Source organism: Nematostella vectensis, chromosome 15, assembly GCF_932526225.1.
Source record: "Nematostella vectensis chromosome 15, jaNemVect1.1, whole genome shotgun sequence".
NCBI lineage: Eukaryota > Metazoa > Cnidaria > Anthozoa > Actiniaria > Edwardsiidae > Nematostella > Nematostella vectensis.
Window position 1 is genome coordinate 2,815,784 of NC_064048.1, and position 22,180 is coordinate 2,837,963.

Here is a 22,180-nt window from a genome sequence, read left to right on the forward strand (position 1 = left end):
AACCGCTTATTGGTCAATAAGACAATGACATTGAAAATAACCTTTTTTGATTGGTTATCGATGGGCTATGTGGAATTTGCCCCATCCCATAGCTCTGTTGTGTTGCTCTTCAGTGCAAGAGTTCTACAGCACGAGTTTGCAATGTAGTGACTTTCTTCAAAGTAAGTGAATGTATAGGTACCACCGCAAGTCTTGAAAAAAAGACCACCTTTTCTCCCTTTCTGTGGTAATGTCTTCACGATATTTCTAATGTGCAATCGGATTCTTTCATAAATTGAAGTCGTTATTATGACGATGAATTGGCCGAATTACCAAGTATCTTTATTCCTTGACGCGTGATAATTATTGTTAGAAATTAATTTCTTCTCGGAGCTAAAGCCACCTAGCTAAGGTCAGATTTTATGAAAGGGGTGTATTAGGTGAGTGGAATGAGAAAACACCCCCCCCCCCCCCCCCACCCACACACACACTTCCCTACCTCCCCCACCCATACCCCCCCAATATTTATTTTGCTCCCACCCATTGAATAAAAGCTGACCAAATTTTAACCAATGGTATCCATAGAAACAAGAAGTATATGTTTGACTTTTCCTACTTACATATAGAGAACTGAGAAAACTCCTCTTATTTCTCTAGCACATGTGTCAAGTTCGCATCAAAGTGATGGCTCTGTTTATAGCGGGTGGGGCTGCGGCAGTGGCAGGCCTTATATACGCTAATATTGACTGGTATAAGAATGTTCCTAAAGCTGACTACCCCTATCTAAAAAGCATCACTCTTCAATATCTCGATGGTTCTGATAAGGCAATAGCTGCGAGTGATTTATGGAGTAAAAATGGTGCAGTCATCATGGCTGTGCGGAGACCTGGATGATCCTTATGCAGGGAGGTAAGTCGATGAATTTTCCTCTCCCTCGTCCACCTGTACCCCTTAACCCCCTGGAGGTAGGGATTACAGGATAGAGAGGGCAGCCTCAGTAATCACCACTAGAAGGGGTCTACTTCCTGTTGAATATGCTTTTATTGTAGGTTGTAAATAAATTTGCCTTTGATTTTTTTCGATGCTTTGATATTCTAAATATCTGGCGCTCCCTGATATTGATATAATCATTATGTTGAATGTTTTTCTTTGATTTTATTCAGAAGGGCACCACATTTTTTGATGTGGGTGATATTTGTTAGGTCAAAATTACTCTTAATTTTGTAACTTCTAAAATACTAAATTTCAATTTTACTGTGCGAACAGAAGTGCAAATACTTATGAATTGAGTAAACAAGTTATCGTCACCTCTTCAATAATGAGTGCTCATGTTTTACTAAGTATTGAAGTATAATGCTAAATAATAACGAATTCTTTGAAGGCCATATCCAGTATATGGGTTTGGTATAGATGCTTTGAGTGACTCTGGTTAGAGGCTTTCTCCCATTCCTGCCCTTGGTCATAATAACATGCCTGGCCAGTGCCTTGGTCATAATGATTTACCTATAACCTAGGAGCTGTAGCCTTTCCTGACATAGTGGTCAATTGCAGTTGTTTTTTATTTTAGGAAGCTGCAGAGCTTGCCTCCCTGCGACCCGAACTGGACAAATTAGGGGTTCCCTTGATTGGTGTGGTTCATGAAAAAAAAGGAGTCAAGGAGTTCAAGCCATACCTCAATGGCGAGATTTACTTTGACCCCAAGGTATGTTAGAGTGGTTTTCAAAATTCAGTGCTACAAAATGTAATTGTTTAAGTGTAATAGTCAAGCCAGAACAAAGGAAAACTAAGACATTACAGTGTATTAGTACTAAAATAAGCTAAAAAGTATTTCACAGGTTTATGGAAACCATTCTACATAAAAGAGAATACGTTTTTTTTTGTTTTGATTATACAAACAACATTTTTGCCTGACCTTCATATTGTAAATCTGTCCACCAAAAAATATTCACAATTTTAGAAATGCTGCATCATTCATAATATATTTAACTTCTGTGCAAGTAAAATATCAAATGAAACATGGTAAATTTGAATTTGCAGCAACTTCTTCATGGAAAGTGAATATACAATTAGTTGTGTGACATTTCTAACCTAGATTCTCTGTATGTTTGTGCTTCAAGTGATACAAAGCTGTCTTTCTTTGCTTGGACACAGTGCAACTAGTCTGTCCTTTCCCCCTCCCCCAGCCCATCTGATTATTTGCCTCACCTTAAAAACATTAGATATTGTTGTATTGTTTTATCCTAGTGCTTAGACCCTTTAGTGAGGGCACACTTTTGTCAACCTAACAACAATATGCTAATTTCACATTATTTCAAATATGACAGAGAAAGTTCTATGGTCCTCAAGAACGATGGATGTTCCTAAGTGGTAGGTACTTTGCCTCCAAGATCGCAATGACATTTTATTGCGGCAATGGTGGTGCTACTTAAGAGATGGGGGGCATCCAAGAGAGAGATGGGGGGGCGTGGGGGTCAGTGAGACCTTCACATGTAAATTTAAAAGAAATATATGGAAGCAGCATTCCACAAATTAAAGCCGCATTGTCACCAGTTTATTTCCAGTTGATAACGTAACAATCTCCGATGATTTTAAATGGAAACTGCGGAAAATATGTCAAAATTTAAAAAGCAGTTTGTCTTTTGGAAGTTTCTTCAAGGATTTGACTGATAATTTAGAGCGGATGGCCTGTTTTATAGTGCAGATTCTAATAGATTCTTTTGTCTTTTGACGGTTAAGGTTTTCGACGGACCTCCGGAAGTATACTGGTGACAATGCGGCTTTAACCTCCCATCTTATCTATTTATCTTTTGGTGCTCCCCTCATTCAGAAGATGTTTTTGTTTTGTTTTGGTTATAATGATTATGGTAGTGGTGATGGCAATGATAGTATAAATGGCGATAGTAATAGTGGTGGTGATGTTGATTGCGACGATGATTGCGATGGTCGCAGTCACAGTCATCGTCATGCTCATGGTGGTGGTCCTGGTTATGGTGGTGATTATGGTGGTGGTCTTGGTCATTGTGGTGGTCCTGGTCATGGTCATGGTCCTGGTCATGGTCATGGTCATGGTGCTGGTCTTGTTCATGGTGATGGTGGTCCTGGTCCTGGTCATGGTCATGTGATGGTGATGGTGATTGCGATGGTGATTGGGATGGTGGTGGTGGTGGTGGTGATTATGGTGGTGGTCTTGGTCATTGTGGTAGTCTTGGTCATGGTCTTGGTCATGGTCATGGTCATGGTCATGGTCATGGTCATGGTCATGGTCATGGTCATGGTCATGGTCATGGTCATGGTCATGGTCATGGTCATGGTCATGGTCATGGTCATGGTCATGGTCATGGTCATGGTCATGGTCATGGTCATGGTCATGGTCATGGTCATGGTCATGGTCATGGTCATGGTCATGGTCATGGTCATGGTCATGGTCATGGTCATGGTCATGGTCATGGTCATGGTCATGGTCATGGTCATGGTCATGGTCATGGTCATGGTCATGGTCATGGTCATGGTCATGGTCATGGTCATGGTCATGGTCATGGTCATGGTCATGGTCATGGTCATGGTCATGGTGGTTGTGGTGGTGGTCCTGGTCATTGGTGGTGGTCATGGTGGTGGTCGTGGTCGTGGTCGTGGTCATGGTCATGGTGGTGATGTTGGTGGTGATGATGGTGATGGTGGTAATTGTGATGGTGATGGTTATGGTGATGTTGGTGGTGGTGGTGATGATGATGATGGTGCAGCGATTGCAATAGCATCATGCTCTAACTACCTCATCTTCCACTCCTTAGGGTTCCTGCGGCCTGGTGTCTGGCAGTCTGTGTTCCGAGCCAAGGGGAAAGGCATCAGTGGTAACCTAGATGGGGAGGGGCGTATACTAGGTGCGGTGTTTGTCATGGGTGCAGGCGACCAAGGCATCCTATTGCAGCACAGAGAGAAGCAGTTTGGCGACCATGTAGACATCAATGATGTGAGAGAAGCTGTGGCCAAGATTAAGCCAGCTCAGTAAAATAGGTAATTGAAACATAACTTTTATCAGGTATTTACTATCTAGGGTGTTTACACATAAACACCAGGCAGTGGCGGCACAACATCTCTCTTATTTCAAAACAACCTGGCCAATTTGATTTACTCAATAAATAAAGAAGCAAGAAGTGGTCCAGATTGAGTTATCCCAGGTGCTGCCAAAAAATAAGTAATTTTTTATTAAAGGACCGGAAAAAAATTTCCACATGATATCATATAATGAAAGTGCCCCTCCCCCCTGTGACTATGACTAGACAATTCCTCCATTTGTTTGCTTGCTTGCTTGCTTGCTTGCTTGCTTGCTCGATCGCTCGCTCGCTTGCTTGCTCGATCGCTTGCTTGATTGTTTGTTTGTTAGTAGCCCCGAGGACGACTGAAATAACAGTTCTAAGAGTCATATAGGCATATATTGCAACTCATATCATGTATTTCCTTTCGTTCGTCCCATGTAGCGCACTCATTTATTTATTTCCATTAATTCCTTACACAGATCTTGCAGTAGTCATGGAGCATGACATGAGTAGGGATTCACTGCTGACCCATATAAATGAAGGCTCAGGACGAAAGCTAATGCTGTCTGTGTCTGATGATGTTTGAGGTTTTGTTAAATTTTCCCTGAAAATCGTGTGAAGTGATGAAAATAAAATGTCAAGAAAAAAGTTGTGTTAAATTTCCTGCTTCGAATTAGCGCCCCCTTAATGGGTAAATTATTAAGTTATTGCCCCCTTTAAGTTAGCCACACCCTGCTACAATGATTGTAATGCACTAGTCAATTGAAACACCCACCCCCCATGATCCCGGGGAAGGATGGGGGATTAGACTTTGACGGTACAAAACAGAGAAAAAACCTACCCCTCAGGACAACACTGCAGTAAAAAAAAAAAACTACCCCTCGGCGAGTACATTTGTACCAATAACTATGAAGATAACAGTTAATAAAAACAATGGTAAAAATAAATCATCTTCATCTGGTGTTGGTTATATTATTCATTAGTTTTCGCACATTTTGCGGTGCAGCTTGCCACATGCTGATGCATGGAAATGATGACTTGACTTTTGCAAATTACATTTTTTGATGATTTCACTTGTCCCCAAGCCTCTAAGGTGGGGATAATTCTTAGAGTCGAAAACAGTCAATAGGCCATTCCAGCTAGTTTGCGCGCATAACCATAGAAACCTACCTCAACTACCAGAATGCAGCGTGGGCTTTTGTAAGCTTACATCAAACGAAGCTACATGCCAGTATTTGAGGTATGTTCCCATGGTGAGTGCGCGCGCATGCTTATAGCTGGAAATGGCCAATTCCCCCACCCCCTCACTAAAGATTCTTGTTCAAAAGTGTTCTTAACCCCCACGTTAATCGCACACTTCCCCGGGACCGTGGGGGTTTCAAATGACTAGTGTATAATAATAAGCAAACTTTTAGCGCCTACAAGTTAATCTTTAACAGAGTTATAGCAGCCACGCCGTTCTGCTCATTTGCTTATTTATATATTTTTGTGATAAGAAAGACGAGCATGTACAGGAAATGTTAGAAAATTTGGGAGTAACATCTGCTAGGACAAAAACTGGTTCCATAAAAGGATAAGTGACCCCACCCAAACACACACACTCACTCAAATTCCTGGGCTACAGGCCTGCGTCTAAAATGGCAGAATATATTCACAATTCATTGTAAAAAGGATCTAGGATCTGCTGGCTAGAAAAGAAAATGACGCAACAGTTCTTCACAAATAGTCATTCCCTGTCGCTTTCCAAATGTTGTTTCGAGTCACGGGTGATGTTTACAGGAGAAAATAAGAACGATTTAAATCTGTTTAAGTGCCACGTGGCCATCGAGCCCTGATTGTGCGCCCTGAGATTATGTGCAAAAGTCATCAAATTAGAGATTTCGATTTTTACAGATGCGAAATGCGAATTAATTTGAAATTTACGCTCGCTGACAATACAAAGCTAGTATCAACTGTGAAGTAAGGATTTCGTCATATTCATACTCTCTTGATTTCGTAGAAATTGTCCTTTGTGCCGGGTCCGTAATCATCATACCAACACCTGACCTCACTGCGTTTGTAGTTTGATCTGATTGGCTTAGCACATGATTTGGACTATGTTTGTACTATCAGCCGATTGGCTAAGTAATCCTCGTGATTTTGCTATATAATAAGGAACACTTAATACTCGGTACTCGCAAAACCCTGCACAACTTCCACCAAAGCTCAGTTCTGCTGACTAGGATTACGATCGAAGAGGATGAAGTGTTTGCTGGTGGTATTGTGCGCTTTTGCAGGTAAGAACACTTTATACTATTTCAAATTCCACTGTGCTACACTCCACAACTCCACTAAGGACTCATGGATGTAGTGCGAGCCTCGGTTTCAGGCGAACCTTACACAAATACCCGTAACAATTTCACAAGTTTTTGTCTTTCATTCATTTTAATTAAACACTTAGGAAATTCTCGCTGGTACATGTTCCGAAACGAGACTCGCACTGTATTCATGCGTCCTTTTTTGCAGCGGTCACAGTAGAATTCGAAACTGGACTTTATTTCCTTGGATGTATGTATTTTAGATGACGATATTCCGCCTTACTATTTCCGCTTTATAGTGACGTTCTCGTTTTCCTATTTCTGTTGTGTTTTAATCTTGTGACCCCCACGTGAAGATTATCCTAAGTATGCACCAATTCCTTTACGATAAGACACTGCATTATGAAGAGTATCTCTCGATGATTCAGAATTTCTTAGAAACTGAAACTATTCTTTTCTCTAATGTGATTGTATTTTCATTTTATTTTGTTTGCTATCTTTTAATTTCGAAACAGCTAGTATCGGAAACATTCTATTTTTTTCCGGCCTTCCAGTGGCACTGGAAGCTCATTGGGCCCCAAGCCACAAACTACTCAAAAGCGTGACGGGTATTATTATATTATTATATCATTATATTATTATATTATTATATTATTATATTATTATATTATTATATTATTATATTATTATATTATTATATTATTATATTATTATATTATTATATTATTATATTATTATATTATTATATTATTATATTATTATATTATTATATTATTATATTATTATATTATTATATTATTATATTATTATATTATTATATTATTATATTATTATATTATTATATTATTATATTATTATATTATTATATTATTATATTATTATATTATTATATTATTATATTATTATATTATTATATTATTATATTATTATATTATACAAATAGGTGTGAAGCATAGGGTGATTGCTCATACAGGAAAAAACACCTGAAGATGATTCACCCCATAATAATAAACTAGCAAAAATCTCTAGGAAAAAATCAATCATGCAATCCTTGGCTAAAAAGTGACAACGATATTTTTAGACCCTTAAACCCAAGGGACCGCGAAGCTAAACATATATAGCGAGTAGGGAAAATGATATGTACGCTAGATATCAAATAGTGGGTCCCTTACCCTCCCCGTCAGATATCAAATGGTCGGTCCCTTACCCTCCCCGTCAGCTATCAAATGGTCGGTCCCTTACCCTCCCTGTCAGATATCAAATGGTCGGTCCCTTACCCTCCCCGTCAGATATCGAATGGTCGGTCCCTTACCCTCCACGTCAGATATCAAATGGTCGGTCCCTTACCCTCCCTGTCAGGTATCAAATGGTCGGTCCCTTACCCTCCCCGTCAGATATCAAATGGTCGGTCCCTTACCCTCCCCGTCAGATATCAAATGGTCGGTCCCTTTCCCTCCCCGTCAGATATCAAATGGTCGGTCCCTTACCCTCCCCGTCAGCTATCAAATGGTCGGTCCCTTACCCTCCCCGTTAGATATCAAATGGTCGTTCCTAACCCTCCACGTCAGATATCAAATGTTCGGTCCCTTATCCTCCCTATCAGATATCAAATGGTCGGTCCCTTACCCTCCCCGTCAGATATCAAATGGTCGGTCCCTTACCCTCCCCGTCAGATATCAAATGGTCGGTCCCTTATCCTCCCTGTCAGAAATCAAATGGTCGGTCCCTTACCCTCCCCGTCAGATATCAAATGGTCGGTCCCTTACCCTCCCCGTCAGATATCAAATGATCGGTCCCTTACCCTCCCCGTCAGATATCGAATGGTCGGTCCCTTACCCTCCCCGTCAGATATCAAATGGTCGGTCCCTTAACCTCCCTGTCAGGTATCAAATGGTCGGTCCCTTACCCTCCCTGTCAGATATCAAATGTTCGGTCCCTTACCCTCCCCGTCAGATATCAAATGGTCGGTCCCTTACCCTCCCCGTCAGATATCGAATGGTCGGTCCCTTACCCTCCACGTCAGGTATCAAATGGTCGGTCCCTTACCCTCCCCGTCAGATATCAAATGTTCGGTCCCTTACCCTCCCCGTCAGATATCAAATGTTCGGTCCCTTACCCTCCACGTCAGATATCAAATGTTCGGTCCCTTACCCTCCCCGTCAGATATCAAATGATCGGTTGCTTACCCTCCCCGTCAGATATCAAACGATCGGTCCCTTACCCTCCCCGTCAGATATCAAATGTTCGGTCCCTTACCCTCCCCGTCAGATATCAAATGTTCGGTCCCTTACCCTCCCCGTCAGATATCAAATGTTCGGTCCCTTACCCTCCACGTCAGATATCAAATGTTCGGTCCCTTACCCTCCCCGTCAGATATCAAATGATCGGTTGCTTACCCTCCCCGTCAGATATCAAACGATCGGTCCCTTACCCTCCCCGTCAGATATCAAATGGTCGGTCCCTTAACCTCCCTGTCAGATATCAAATGGTCGGTCCCTTACCCTCCCCGTCAGATATCAAATGTTCGGTCCCTTACCCTCCCCGTCAGATATCAAATGGTCGGACCCTTACCCTCCACGTCAGATATCAAATGTTCGGTCCCTTACCCTCCCCGTCAGATATCAAGTGATCGGTTGCTTACCCTCCCCGTCAGATATCAAACGATCGGTCCCTTACCCTCCCCGTCAGATATCAAATGTTCGGTCCCTTACCCTCCCCGTCAGATATCAAATGGTCGGACCCTTACCCTCCACGTCAGATATCAAATGTTCGGTCCCTTACCCTCCCCGTCAGATATCAAGTGATCGGTTGCTTACCCTCCCCGTCAGATATCAAACGATCGGTCCCTTACCCTCCCCGTCAGATATCAAATGTTCGGTCCCTTACCCTCCCCGTCAGATATCAAATGTTCGGTCCCTTACCCTCCCCGTCAGACATCAAATGTTCGGTCCCTTATCCTCCCTGTCAGAAATCAAATTTTAGGTCCCTTACCCTTCCTGTCAGGTATCAAATTTTCGGTCAATTGCCCTCCCGTCAGATATCAAATGGTCGGTCGCCCCCTCCCCCCCCCCCCCCCCCCCCCTTCGGATATACAATTTTCGGTTTCAAGCTGTACAAAAGATATTGTTATTGTATGCTTGTTGGCAGCGACTACACATGCCAAGTTCGTAGGTAACCCCAGGTGTGTTTATGGGCCCGCGTACTGGTGCCGCAGTCTCGAGCATGCGCAGGAGTGTGATGCTGTGGAACACTGTAAAAACAGTGTTTGGAAATACAATCAGGTACGAGATTGAGGAAGGGTGGGGGGACGTCAGTGAAAGGGCGGAGTGGCAAGCAGGGGAGAGTGCTAAGATGGTGTGATACGAACACGGTCACATGATTTTCTTTGTCTTCAGGATACCTGTGCCATCTGTGAGGCAGTTGTTGGGAAAGTAAAGGATGCTTTGGACGATAAGTCGATGGAGGTAGGCACTCGCACGACGTATAACAGCCTTGTATGATCGTGTAGTGGGTAATGGGAAGTTTGACGTATCTCGTTCCCGTATAGGTTGGTAGTTTCTTAGGCTAATTCCGATAATAAACCACGAAATTCCCTCCAATTTGACTGGAATGCGCCTTGCTTGTAACACGCGCATTTCTACTTAGAAAACCTATTTATTATTATTATATTTTAGGGGGGGGGGCATTCGTGATATAGCCCTACTATTTTTGTGATAACCACCAGTCCATGTGAACCGTACACGATTACAAGTTGGGACAGGAGGTAGTACTAGTTCAAGGGTTGTGTACCAATTGAAAGTCAATAGGGCATAGCCCCACCCACCCTTTCAGAGAAAAAAGGTTAACAAAGGTATCCCGTTGAATTAACTAATCTTCCAACACATAGGGTAAGGTCAAGGCCATCTTGGATGAGATCTGCGACAAGGATGGAGGGTTTTTCGCTGGTGAATGCAAGAAAGTGGTCGATACCTATTTCACAATGATCATCTCGCAGCTTGATATTATTTTGGTAAACTATCGTTATTGTTTTTTTCCTGTTTGTTTGTTTGTTTGTTTGTTTGTTTGTTTGCATTGTGATGTTTAGATTTTTTTATTCTCCATTTATTGAGGGAAGTTTTCTCTTAAAAGAGGGAAGACTATCACTTTTTCCAGAAGGCCATACAATAACACCACCAAACGTAATCAGACAAAACAATTTCTATGCTTGTTAGCTAATAGCAGAGTTGCTTCTAGCGTTTTCAAACTATTTCTGACCAAGAATGGCCGATCAACACCCTTTAAGTAGTTCCTAAGTACGTGACAATCCCGGTTCCTAGCGATGGTTCTTTCTGATTTCCCAAGTACTTGATAATCCCGGTTCCTAGCAATGGTTCTTTCTGATAAGGTTAACCCTGCTCCTTGCAGCAAAACCCCAAACAGGTGTGCACTACTCTGGGTCTTTGCTCGGCTGAGGCTGAAGAAGTATTGAAGAGACTGCTGTGGCAGGCATTGGAAGGCGGTGATCAGGTAAAACGCATGCGCCGTAACATGACGTCCGGATAAGGTCGATAGCCAGGTTGAAATGAGACTTTGTGGTTTGTACTTCATCTCCCTAGCCGTAACCCTTAATGAAGAACTGACACTGCGGTCTTACAGGACGTTTGACTCTGTTGTGGCAGGCTTTGAAAACAGCTCAAAGTAGCTTCGGCATTGGCCGATTTCCGAGGCGATATAGCAAGGCGGCTACTTTCTGTCAAAGCTCAAGACTTCTAGATAGTATATAAGGGCAAAGGTTTGGTGCCACACTCATTTTGTTCTGTTCTTTGTTTTTTTTTTTATTTGAAGGGTTCTTGTGAAATTTGCGAGCTTGTAGTCGACAAAATTAGAGGTATCCTCCAGAATAACGCTTTACAGGTAAAAACAAACTACAGCAGAATAACAATGAACATCACCATCACCACCATCATCATCATCATCATCATCATCATCATCATCATCATCATCATCATCATCATCATCATCATCATCATCATCACCACAATCATCATCATCATCATCAACCTTTTTCATCAAAGTCACAAGCCCGGCGATTTCTCAGCTGTCACCATTTTAACGTACGCGTTTTTTTCCTCTCTAGCAAAAGGTCCAAGCGACACTGGAGCAGTTCTGCAAAACACTTGGGCCACTGGCAGCGCAGTGCAAGTCCGGTGTTGATCAGTATTTCCCTATCGTCATTGCGCATCTGAACACTCTTTTGGTAAATAAGTTATCGTTCGCAAATACAAGTACAATATTTCCAACAAAGCTCTCGTAAAGACCAAAAATAATTAAAAGTATAGTGTCAGTTGCCAACGGCGGGTCGGATCAATCACAAGAGCTTATTGAATAATTTGTGCAACATTTGTTATAGCATGGTTCGTGGTTTCTGGATCCAGTGGCCGTAATTAGGGCTAATCGCCCATGAGAATGGTTAACAAAAGAGAGCTTGTTTTAGGAGTAGGTAACAGGCCCGTAGTACTGCTACTACTGAGTACTACTGCGAGCTAGTGCGAGCTAAATCGCCCTAGGGAGGTGTCCGTTAAAGGGGTAACTGACCCCCCCCCTCCCGCTCAAGATCCTTGGCTACGGGCCTGAGGTTGGTGAGTGTGTGTGTGCGTGGTGAAAAATGCGTAGGGGATGAGGTTGAGAGACTATTCTCTGATCTCTAGATAACTCTGTTCAACGTGTAACGATGTTTGCTCTTCATGTAGCAAGATTCCAAGCAAGTGTGCACAGAATTGGGGTTGTGTATCGCGGGAAACAGAAAAGCAATGATGGACAACCTAATACAGCACGTGTTGCGGTCTTTGCCCAGTGTGCACAACTCGGTATGAACAGGTCTCCTTAGCAATGCACCTCACTTGTCCATCAAGCTTCCCCATAGCGATGTACATCACTTGTCCATTAGGCCTACTATTTAGCGATGCACATGCCTTGTCAGTCAGGCCTTCTCCTTACCAATGCACCTTACTTGTCCATCACGCCTTTTCCTTATCAATGTACATCACTTGTCCATCAGGCCTTCTCCTTACCAAGTACCTTACTTGTCATTCACGCCTTTTCCTTATCAATGTACATATCACGCCTTCTCCTTATCAATGCCTTACTTGTCCATCACGCCTTTTCCTTATCAATGTACATCACTTGTCCATCAGGCCTTTTCCTTATCAGACAATTCACCTTACTTATCCATCAGGCCTTCTCCTTATCAATCTACATCACTTGTCTACCAGGCCTTTTCCTTATCAGACAGTGCACATCACTTGTCCATCACTTTTCCTGCACAAATGATACCACATTTACCTTGAGAAATAATGTTTTATTACGTTTGCTTTTGCCCTTGGACACAGGAAGTGTGCAGCATCTGTGAACTTGCTGTGGATAAAATCAGGGATGTCATTGGAGATAACTCTATACAGGTATATTACTGGTAGAATCAAAAAGCCCAAACTGTCGCGATCTCGTACTAGAACAATGAATACAATACACCAAAAACTGGAAATCGACTCTGCCAAATTTTCGTCTTTAATAAGACTTCTTCAGGGCAGACAAGAAAAAGAAGAAGAAGAAGAAGAAGAAGAAGAAGAAGAAGAAGAAGAAGAAGAAGAAGAAGAAGAAGAAGAAGAAGAAGAAGAAGAAGCTGAAGAAGTCTTATTAAAGACGAAAATTTGTCAGAGTCGATTTCCAGTTTTTGGTTCAGGTATATTACTGGCGTGTACCTACGCAAAGCTCTCATTCACCCTATCTGTATCTGTCTACGTAATAGTCACGTGCTCATGCGGCAGTCTCGCTCGCCTCGTCTGTACCCTGTTTGAACCCTTGACCCTTTTAAATAATGTTTTACCTACTTTTAATATCACGTTTGTCTGTATGTAGTGTGACTAAATCCAAAGGCTATTTCAAGGAGGTGTACGCGATAAAAAGCGAAATTCGCATAGCTTGTAGCTCAAAAAATACGCATGCCTATTTTCGTAACACTGTTCAAACCAAGTTCTGTTTTGTTTCTTGTATTACTTGCTTATAGACTAAAGTTGACGAGCCTCCTTAGAAGGCATGATACTATCACTCGCTGTTGCTCGACCAAGTTCTAACCCCCATTTGCGTTTACACCAATAAACTGCCTTATACTCCTGTTTTTATCTAATCATAGGCTGAAATTAAAGGAGTCCTTGAAGATGCCTGTGTTAAAGAGGGCGGGGCTTACGCTGGTGTTTGCAAGGCCTTGGTGGACCAGTACTTCCCTATCATCATCTCACACTTAGACAAACTCGTAGTGAGTGTCCAACACGCGCCGGGGAGGGGGGGGGGGGGTGTATAAAAGCAGACAGCTGGGTGATCGTTCTATCTTTTAGGGTATAAAACTCTACCAACTACTATCCCTTAGAGGGTGTTCAAAGATTCTTCCAATTCTGCTATCTCTTAAGGGGTTCTCACACCAAACAATGAATTATCCTATCCAATAAAAGAAGGATTGGAAGACGATGTGGCTGCACACTTCAAATTGTCAGAAAAGATACGTGCTCGATGGCGGTGACTTTTAAGAGGGCAGCAATGAAATTGTGGGATACTGGAAATGTTTTTGTTTTTAGTGCATGCTTTTAGGTTTAGAAATTTGCCTCGACCACATCTAATTTGCTATCTCTTGGGTTAAGAATTGCTGTTGACCACACCCAGAGTGCTACCCTTAGGCTTGTAATTGATTCCTTCGACGATAACCACCGTCTGCTAAGGATGTGCCAGTGAGCGAGCTAGAGAAAGGGCGTGCCTAGGGCAAATCGTCATTCCTTCTAGACTTCTTCGGTTGCAGAGCTCCGTAACTATTGAGAAGGAGTGTCGCACTTCTAGTGATATGATCACGTGTCTATCTTACAGCAAAACTCGAAGCAAGTGTGCACTGCCCTGGGATTATGCTCCGCTGATCGCTGGGTGTGTCCGCGACCCGACGACGCCCCTCAGTGTGTGTTGTGCGAGTTTGTGATGAAAGAGATCAAGCAGCTTTTAGCCAAGGATACCACTCAGGTACATACTTTAATACTTAAATAAATTAACCTATTCTAGCTTGCGCTAGTGTCTAGTTGGTGGCGAAAGGTCTAGAAACGTCGCAGATGGCCAAATCTGCGACGGATCGAATTGCTGGCAAAGCGCTAGATTAGAAAGAATCTAGATATTTGGCACCCACTACCTCAGAGGGTAGCAGGTTCCATATCCTAACTGATCTAGGGAAAAAATAGTAACTATGAGTGAGAATACTAGACTGGCACTCAAGCAAAATATACATACAGCATTTGATTCTGAAAATGGAAAAGGAAATAAAAATATCAGGGACTGAGGAAGCAGATTCACTCCTTGGGGAAGGGGAGACTTTTCTGGAACCGATGTTAAAGTATGGGATATGTAATCATTTACAAGAAAACGACAAAGGGGTTGAGTTTAGGTATTTCTTCTTACTCTTTACATTTTTCATTCCCGACAGCAAGGAATCGAGAAGGCGCTTATGATGGTCTGTTCTATCATGCCAGAAACAATCAGGAATAACGTAAGTGTGTATTAAGTAGTAAATACTTTCTGCAGTTGTCGCTGATTGCATATTAGATTCTACCAAAAAGGCGAGAAAGTTTTTATTACGAATTTCCCGCCTTGGCCAGCCCATGATGGTTCAGGTCTTCACATCAGCTGCGCATTTGGTCTGAACATGGAGTTTCATATGGGCCACACGCTAAAAGCGATATGAATTGACGATCTTTCAATAGGAAATTACACACTTTTTCGGTGTGAATTGGGAGGGGGGATGCGGAATGCGCTCACCCTGCGCATCAAAACTCTTTAAATAGAGGAAGAGGATTAACAAAACATTCATAAGAGATAGTAGGCTATATTCCATCCTCTAATACTTCAAATGTGACGGGATCCACGAACACCACAGCTTTGATAGCTTAACATTGAAATATTAACGATTTTGTGACACAGTGTGACAAGTTCGTGACTGAATATACACCAATCATCATGAGCTTGCTTCTCGAGGAAGTTGACCCTGCGAAAGTCTGTTCCATGATTGGACTCTGTAACAGCCCTGCAGCAGGTAAGAACGAGAAGGTGAAAATAGCGTGCACACAGCCGTAGGAGGCCCCGAATTATTGGGGGGCACGATTCTTAAACTAAGAAAATATTTGGGAGGTGGAGAGACAGCTACGCACATACTGGTTATTACCATATATATATATTTGCTAATATTGGGGGGGGGGGGGGGGGGGCACGGGCTCCCTGCCACGGACCTGGTGTAGTATGAAAGGTAAATATGACAGAGGGGTTGAGATGAGAAAGTGTAATTAGGAAGAAATGAGGAAGCATAGCGAGGAAGGGTAAGAGAGGGAGTGAGTTGAAAAAATGGGATGGTAAAAGTGAGGGCCATATCAAACATATTCCCCACGGATAGTGTCCTTCGTATGTATTGCCTTATATGGGCATAGATGCCCATATTTAGAAGAGCTAAACTTTTCCCGCTCCCTGATCTCCAGAAAACATGGTAATTATACTGATTCCTGTCAATTTGAGACTCGCTGCAAAAATTATTAAGCAAAACTTGCTCGCTTGGTCAAATCTTTTCCTTACTAATCCTATGAAGTCCTTAGACCCAGGCCTCCAAGAGATTGACCGAGCGGGTTTGAAGGTTACCCAAATATTGATATGGACGGGCAGGTGACGCGAGGGGGTGGGGTCAGATACGACGAGAGAAGGGAAGAGATGGAGGAGGCTATTGATACGGGAGTAAAAAAAACTGAAGGCGAGGGGTAGTATGACAAGAGATGGTGGGGAGAGGTACAACAGAGAAGGGAAAAGGGAAAGTAGGATGAGAAAATAGGGGTGGTAGGGGTGACGGAATAGGAGGAAGTCAGAGGGATGAGACCCATTTCTAGCTGTGCCCCATGTTTCTTATTCTTTGGGATTTATTAGCGCAAATTACCCAATAAGTAATAAGAGATTTTTTCCTCCATTTTCAGCTCTAGTGCGCATGACCTTAGTGCGACAGATATAAGATGTATCTGAGAAATACGAGGACAGTTATAAGATGTATCTGGGAAATACGAGGACAGATATAAGATGTATCTGGGAAATACGAGGCAACTGACTAAATGTGCCGAGGTTGATTTCTATAATATACGGAATAAAAAATACTGAACCTGTCTTTAGTTTGCTTGTTTTTGTTTTTTCTTGTTTGATTGTTTGTTTGTTTTTAAAGAATGAAACATAGCTCTCCTAGAAACACTCAGTTGCCGTACATATACCTCCCTCGTTTTTTACCCCCCTTTCATTTTTGTAGTTTGACTCGACAAAATAAGGTCTTAAATCAGTGCCAAATTTTAAAGTGCTTCTATACAGTATTTCGCAAATAGTCTTAGGCTCGCGTAGTTTATTGGTCCTTATCGTAATATATACAGTATGCCGGCTGCTACAACATAAAAAATCCTATCAAAAGCAAAAAGGCTATTGCGCATGGTTATTGCTCCCATAAGATCCATTTCTTACTGAAGTACTACTTTTGGCCACCTTTACAAAGGAAAAAAAGACGACAAATTATCAGTCCTCTGAATGTTATAAAAATAATGTTAAAACAGTATTCTTATTCTAAGACACCAACTTTGAAGGTGCTGTAAGTCATTCTACCTCTGTACCTCCTGTGGAAAAAGCTACGCGCACCGCACTCACACTTTTGTTTGTCAGCGGCTACACCATTTAGTTATTTTCAAGATGGCGGATCAAGCTGTCGTGAAAGATTTAGACGAAAAAATGACATCTAGCGATGTAAGTGGTTTATTTAAAAGGGATTTGCTGATTAATTCCATATTCCAAGTTCAAATAGCATTCTCAAACAAGTAGTAATGATTTCTTTTGCTATGCAGACGTTTTTTCTAATCTAGCAAGGAGCGAAATAGTTCGATTTTCTTGATCGGTTGGCAGTTTGAGAAGCAATTTAAACCTGTGTTCAGGGAAGAAAATATTCCCTGTCCTTAGAATTATTTGGTCCTTCTCTTCCTTTAAGACTTGCTTTTGTTTCCATGTTATCATAAACATTTCCAGGTAAGACAACATATGTGAATGCATCAATTGATTGTTTATTTATTTTGTAGTTATGAGGTACTCATATCGGCCACTTTAGGTTCACGCTAAAATATCTCGCGAACAAAAAAAAAATTCAGCTGTTAATATTCATAACACAGTTCTATTATAGGCCACCACTGCCCTATTACCGGCCACTCGCCATTCTCAGGACAATAGCACAGAAAACTTGCTTCATTTTAGCTAAAATACCACAGACAATGATCTCTGTTAAATGTAGTTTGCAAAAGTGCTTTTCAATTCTAATTTAAGCCTCATTTGGCTCCATACTAAATGATTGCATGGCAAAACTTGTAATCTCTCAAATTTGTTTTGAATTGTTCGAGTGGCCGAAAATAGGACATGTGACCAAGGCCCAAACAATGAAAGATCACATGAAACCGAGACTGAAACAAAGGCCAGAAAGCACCCTGGGACATCAACTACAAAATGGTGGATTTGCTGAGCGATGTTCATCGCGATAGGTAAATGTTGGAGATTTTCCGGCTTTTTCATGCGCTATTGAATTGTGCGTATGAATAAATTGTTGTAGCTAAGCGAAATAATAAACAATCGTAAAAAGTTTTGGAAAACTTGTTTTAGGGAAATTTCTTCGCATTGATGTGTCATTTTTGGCTTGTTCTTTGTACTTTACAAAATATTGGACATTATTTTCAGGTGGCCGATAATAGGACGTGGCTGATAATAGGTACAAGTACCTTGAAGTCCATATAACCTTTCAAAGTTGATAGACTTTGTCAAGTCTTTATATTTTCATCTTCCAAATGGTATGTGGTTCGCATGGACCCTATACAATGTGCGTTCGCACGAATAACTCAAATCTGTAATATTGAGGTATTTTGGTCAACCTTTGGAAAAAAGGCTGTGAAATGAAAGGCCCGGGTCAAGTCATTTGTGACGTAGATCGAGATGTCAACCAAATTACGTGGTGTGGTTACAACTTTTACCGTCATCTTTATATCTCAACCTGGTAGTCAAATGATTATTAAACTACAGGAAAAAATCTGCAAAATTTAGCAGATATTTTTAGTCTTTGAATTGTTTTTTTGCATTGTGCACGCGCTGCATTCGCAATCAAAAATGGTGACATTCTTGAGAGCGCGTGCTGTTTTTGAAACCTACAACAAAACAATATTTTATTTTTTCGCATACAGTTCTCGATTTTAAGTTATTCTTCGCTGCATTGTGGGTAGCATTGCAATAGAAAACACTTCGCCAATATTTTGCAGTACTGCCGTCCCTGAATTTTAGTGGATTTAAGGAAAATCACTGTTTTAGATTTTCCCGCCAAAATTTGGAATTATTCACGTGATTCAATCTCCTATCGCGCGGCCAGGAAAATTTTCAAAGATCTGTAGAAAATTCAAATTTCAATTAAATTCAATTCCCTTTCAGAATTTGTAAGTTTATCTATGCTTTCTTTTGGCTAGTTTGATATAAGTGAAAGGTTTTTAGAACTTTAAATATTATATCTATTTCGAGTATTCCAAAATAATTGCCTAAAAATTGTAATCTAACAAAGTAATGTTCTTATGCAGTAGAACACATTTAAAGTCAGTGTAGCAAAAAGAAACATAGTGATAAGCTTTTAGATTCTGAAAAGGCAGATTAATTTAATTGAATTGAAATTTTCTACAGAGCTTTGAAGATTGCCCAGTTGCAGGTTTTGTTTTATGAAGTTGACTAATTATTTGACTACCAGGTTGATAGCATATATAAATGACATATTTAGAAAAAGGAAAACTAGTATTTAGCACATGCATATATTTTTTTATTTATTTTTTATTGACATATTGACATATTGATCTTTTTTAGAGCTGTCCTGAAATAATGAATGATGATTTGAGCACATACTATTATATTACTAACAGTTTTTATTTTTATTTTTAAGGAACTCTATTCTAGTAGCAGTGTTGTTAACAAGAAACAAGAGCAGCAAAACAATGATGTTACATCTATGGCAGAAATAATTATTAAACAAGAGAAAGATGAGTGTCCCAATGAAGACATTGTTATACAGCACATTGGCAGCGAGGAACTTAATGTGAAATTTGAGAAAAGTGACAATTTATGCCATAATGCAATACAGAGGGCTCTTTATTTAGCAGTAACAGAAAACAGCAAAGAGGAGAATGTAAAGTCCAGGTGCACTGCTAGAAGTGAATGTGTTTCTTTGGAAGAAAGCAAGCTCACTGAAGCACATGGCAGTTATGATTGTGTGCTGCAAGACCATTGCTACACAGTCTTTGGAGAGATAGACAATGAGGACCAAACATCATGTAGAAGCATTGGCGAAGTTTGTGAATTTTGTGGAAGGCATTATCAGGTTGATCCTGTTATTCAAAATGCCAAATGCACCCCTCCTGAACTCAATAAGATAATTGAGAAAGCAAAGAGAAAAAAGCAACGTGTGAACAAATGTAAGAAATGTGGCGTACATGTCTCTGGAAGTAAACATTCTTGTTCAATGCCATTTCAATGTAAGGACTGTGACATGTGTTTTGCATATCCCAGGGAGCTAATTGAGCATTCGCATTTCCACACTGGAAAAATGCCTTTTAGTTGTAAAAAATGTTACAAGTGTTTCAAAGATGCCAAAAAACTCAAAGCACATAAAAAAGAGCATAAGAATGAGAAGTCGTGTCAGAGAAGACTTTTCCAGTGTGAGACATGTGGAAAGTGTTTCATGAAGGAAAAGGGATTGCTAGCACATATGGAGATTCATAATAATGATGACATAACTGAGGGAAAGCAGGAAGCTGATACTACTGGCTCACAGGAGATTGGAACTTGCATTAAAAATAATGATAAAATAGAGGAAGTTTTGAATGTTTTGCCTGATCCAAGTCCAGAGAATGACAAAACAATTGTAAAAGACCGTTGGGACAATTTTATGAGGGTTTCACAGGGGATCCAAACAGGCAAGTATATTGAGCTTAATACGGACAGAGTTGAGCACAGAGAGACTGCTGATGATACAGTTTATATGGGAAAGGCATTTGAAAGTGTTTCACAAGGAACACAAACCGACAAGGTTGTTCCATGTAAGTGTGAAATACTAAGTCACCCAGAAAATGGAAAATTTGGTCAAAGTAATTTATTGGAGTGCCAAGTTTGTGGGAAATGTTATATGCGAGAAAAAGGACTGAGAATACACATGGAAACTTGTCATAAAATGGGTAATGACACTAAGACTTTGTGCTGAGACAATTGATTTGTCTCTTTAGGCATGGCTTTGGAGAGTAAATAGCAAGTATTAGAGATGCTTTACAGGATGCATGTATTAGGCCAAGTAAAAATAAACAAATGTTTCCCGTCCGGATTTCTAAAAATATTCAAGTGGATGGGTTTTTTTTAAATTTTATTTCTTTATGTGGATGACAGGGTGTATTTTCAGTTTTGCGTTATTCTAAGGTGAAATATTAAATGTTTTTAAATAAACACAACTCGCAAGTCATAAGCTTACATTACCGAAACTAAAGCTTTTAGTTTTCTTCCAATTTTTTCTAAATCAGTAGCACAATTTATTTCTTCAGTATTAGGCAGGAGTCTCAAGATTTTGGACCTCTTCTCTTGTGCTCCAATGTGGAGCACCAAATCTCATGCCTTTTGGCGATTTTTATCTCTCCTGAAAAATCTTTTTAAAGAATATCAACATTTTGCCTATTTTGTATCAGTAATGAAAGATAATAATTACTTGTTTAGCACCATTTGTTGAACATGCAAGCAAGATCTATATTGTGCGCGATAACTTTCTATATAATATATACATCTATTCAAATAAGGTTGCACTTGGACAATCTATGAATCGTGCTTCATGGGTAGCAAAAAATAAGTAAATTAGCAATAATAAAATACAAGTTCAGGTTTCAAAAGCTGCAGTATATTTGTTAACATTCTTATGAACATTCACAAGGCTTTCATATACAAGTATTCAGCCGTTTATAGGATACCCGTGAACCTGCGCAACAACACATGGGTTCTCCAATGCAACCTTATTTGAAATAGGTGTATACTCTACCCCTCCCCCTTAAGTTTTCAAGCCTTGAGATTTTCTGGGGTTGCAAGGTATGCAGATGTAAGGTTTTCAAGGTAACTATCTATAATTGTGTCAAGTTGAGTACACCTTACTTTTATTGAATTAAATACAGTCGTTATATTTCATCTGAATAATAGATTATTTATTGCACACCTTGTGAGTAAGCAGTTGGTGTTTGTGTTATTGTAAATAATTATATATATAACGATTGTGTTGTTATATGAAATGTTTTCAATGCAGGTAATGGTATTTCTTTCATTATTAAAACGCTGTTATTAAAATGAAAAAAACCTGGGTTTCCTAGGATGTGTAAAATATGGAATCGCAAATTGATGTTGATGGCGATAATGATAGTACAGTAATAAAAATTATTTATCATTGTGACCATGACCACTATTTTGCAGTTCCAAGTATGTTGTTCAATCTATAATAAAAGCTGTTTCCAAAATTGATGTGTGTTTTGGTGACAAAGCCTATAAAAGATAAAAAAAAGCATGAAAGAGAACAGCTGGCTGTCTCTAACCTTCATCAAATGTGCTAGAGAAAAGTTTCATGCATAGAAGAAGAGAGGTGAATCTATACAGTTTTCATAGAAGAGAGCAATAGCATGAATATCATCACTGTATTCTCTTTATATCACTATCATTATTATTATAATATCCTAATCATCATATCACCACCACTTCTTTAATCATCAT

General features: G+C 40.4%; 3 protein-coding genes across 9 annotated transcripts; all 3 read left to right on the top strand.

Moving 5' to 3' along the window:
* Window positions 1–68: 68 nt before the first annotated feature.
* On the top strand, window positions 69–3,987 carry LOC116617365 (peroxiredoxin-like 2A). The gene is made up of 5 exons (XM_048723020.1): window positions 69–161; window positions 637–888; window positions 1,547–1,681; window positions 2,304–2,346; window positions 3,768–3,987. The coding sequence occupies exons 2-5, from the start codon at window positions 640–642 to the stop codon at window positions 3,983–3,985; spliced, it is 645 nt and encodes a 214-aa protein (XP_048578977.1). The 5' UTR covers window positions 69–161; window positions 637–639; the 3' UTR covers window positions 3,986–3,987.
* Window positions 3,988–6,154: 2,167 nt separating this feature from the next.
* LOC5510807 (prosaposin) lies at window positions 6,155–16,511 on the top strand. Its single transcript, XM_048722756.1, has 14 exons — window positions 6,155–6,289; window positions 9,458–9,591; window positions 9,706–9,774; window positions 10,197–10,319; window positions 10,715–10,816; window positions 11,135–11,203; window positions 11,427–11,546; window positions 12,040–12,156; window positions 12,679–12,747; window positions 13,479–13,601; window positions 14,201–14,347; window positions 14,802–14,864; window positions 15,296–15,407; window positions 16,327–16,511. Exons 1-14 carry the CDS (start codon window positions 6,253–6,255, stop codon window positions 16,359–16,361), a joined length of 1,320 nt encoding a protein of 439 aa, XP_048578713.1. The 5' UTR covers window positions 6,155–6,252; the 3' UTR covers window positions 16,362–16,511.
* A 547-nt stretch (window positions 16,512–17,058) lies between these two features.
* LOC5510824 (zinc finger protein 331) lies at window positions 17,059–21,930 on the top strand. 7 transcript variants are annotated; one of them, XM_048722757.1, is made up of 4 exons: window positions 17,059–17,404; window positions 17,770–17,907; window positions 18,101–18,210; window positions 19,335–21,930. In XM_048722757.1, the coding sequence occupies exons 3-4, from the start codon at window positions 18,208–18,210 to the stop codon at window positions 20,646–20,648; spliced, it is 1,317 nt and encodes a 438-aa protein (XP_048578714.1). In that variant the 5' UTR covers window positions 17,059–17,404; window positions 17,770–17,907; window positions 18,101–18,207; the 3' UTR covers window positions 20,649–21,930. The 7 variants fall into 7 exon arrangements, with proteins under 7 accessions (XP_048578714.1, XP_032235918.1, XP_032235919.1 ...); XM_048722759.1 differs by having other exon boundaries at window positions 17,068–17,128; XM_032380027.2 differs by having other exon boundaries at window positions 17,060–17,907; window positions 18,101–18,131.
* The last annotated feature ends 250 nt before the right edge of the window (window positions 21,931–22,180 follow it).

Bases quoted from the DNA above. Each gene is read 5' to 3' on its own strand.
- LOC5510824 (XM_001631192.3), top strand. From the start codon at position 17,075: ATGGCGGATCAAGCTGTCGTGAAAGATTTAGACGAAAAAATGACATCT. The intron at 17,129-19,334 runs GTAAGTGGTTTA...TTTATTTTTAAG, and splicing joins AAAAAATGACATCTAGCGAT to GAACTCTATTCTAGTAGCAG.
- LOC5510807 (XM_048722756.1), top strand. From the start codon at position 6,253: ATGAAGTGTTTGCTGGTGGTATTGTGCGCTTTTGCAG. The intron at 9,775-10,196 runs GTAGGCACTCGC...TCCAACACATAG, and splicing joins TGGACGATAAGTCGATGGAG to GGTAAGGTCAAGGCCATCTT. The intron at 12,157-12,678 runs GTATGAACAGGT...CCTTGGACACAG, and splicing joins TGCCCAGTGTGCACAACTCG to GAAGTGTGCAGCATCTGTGA.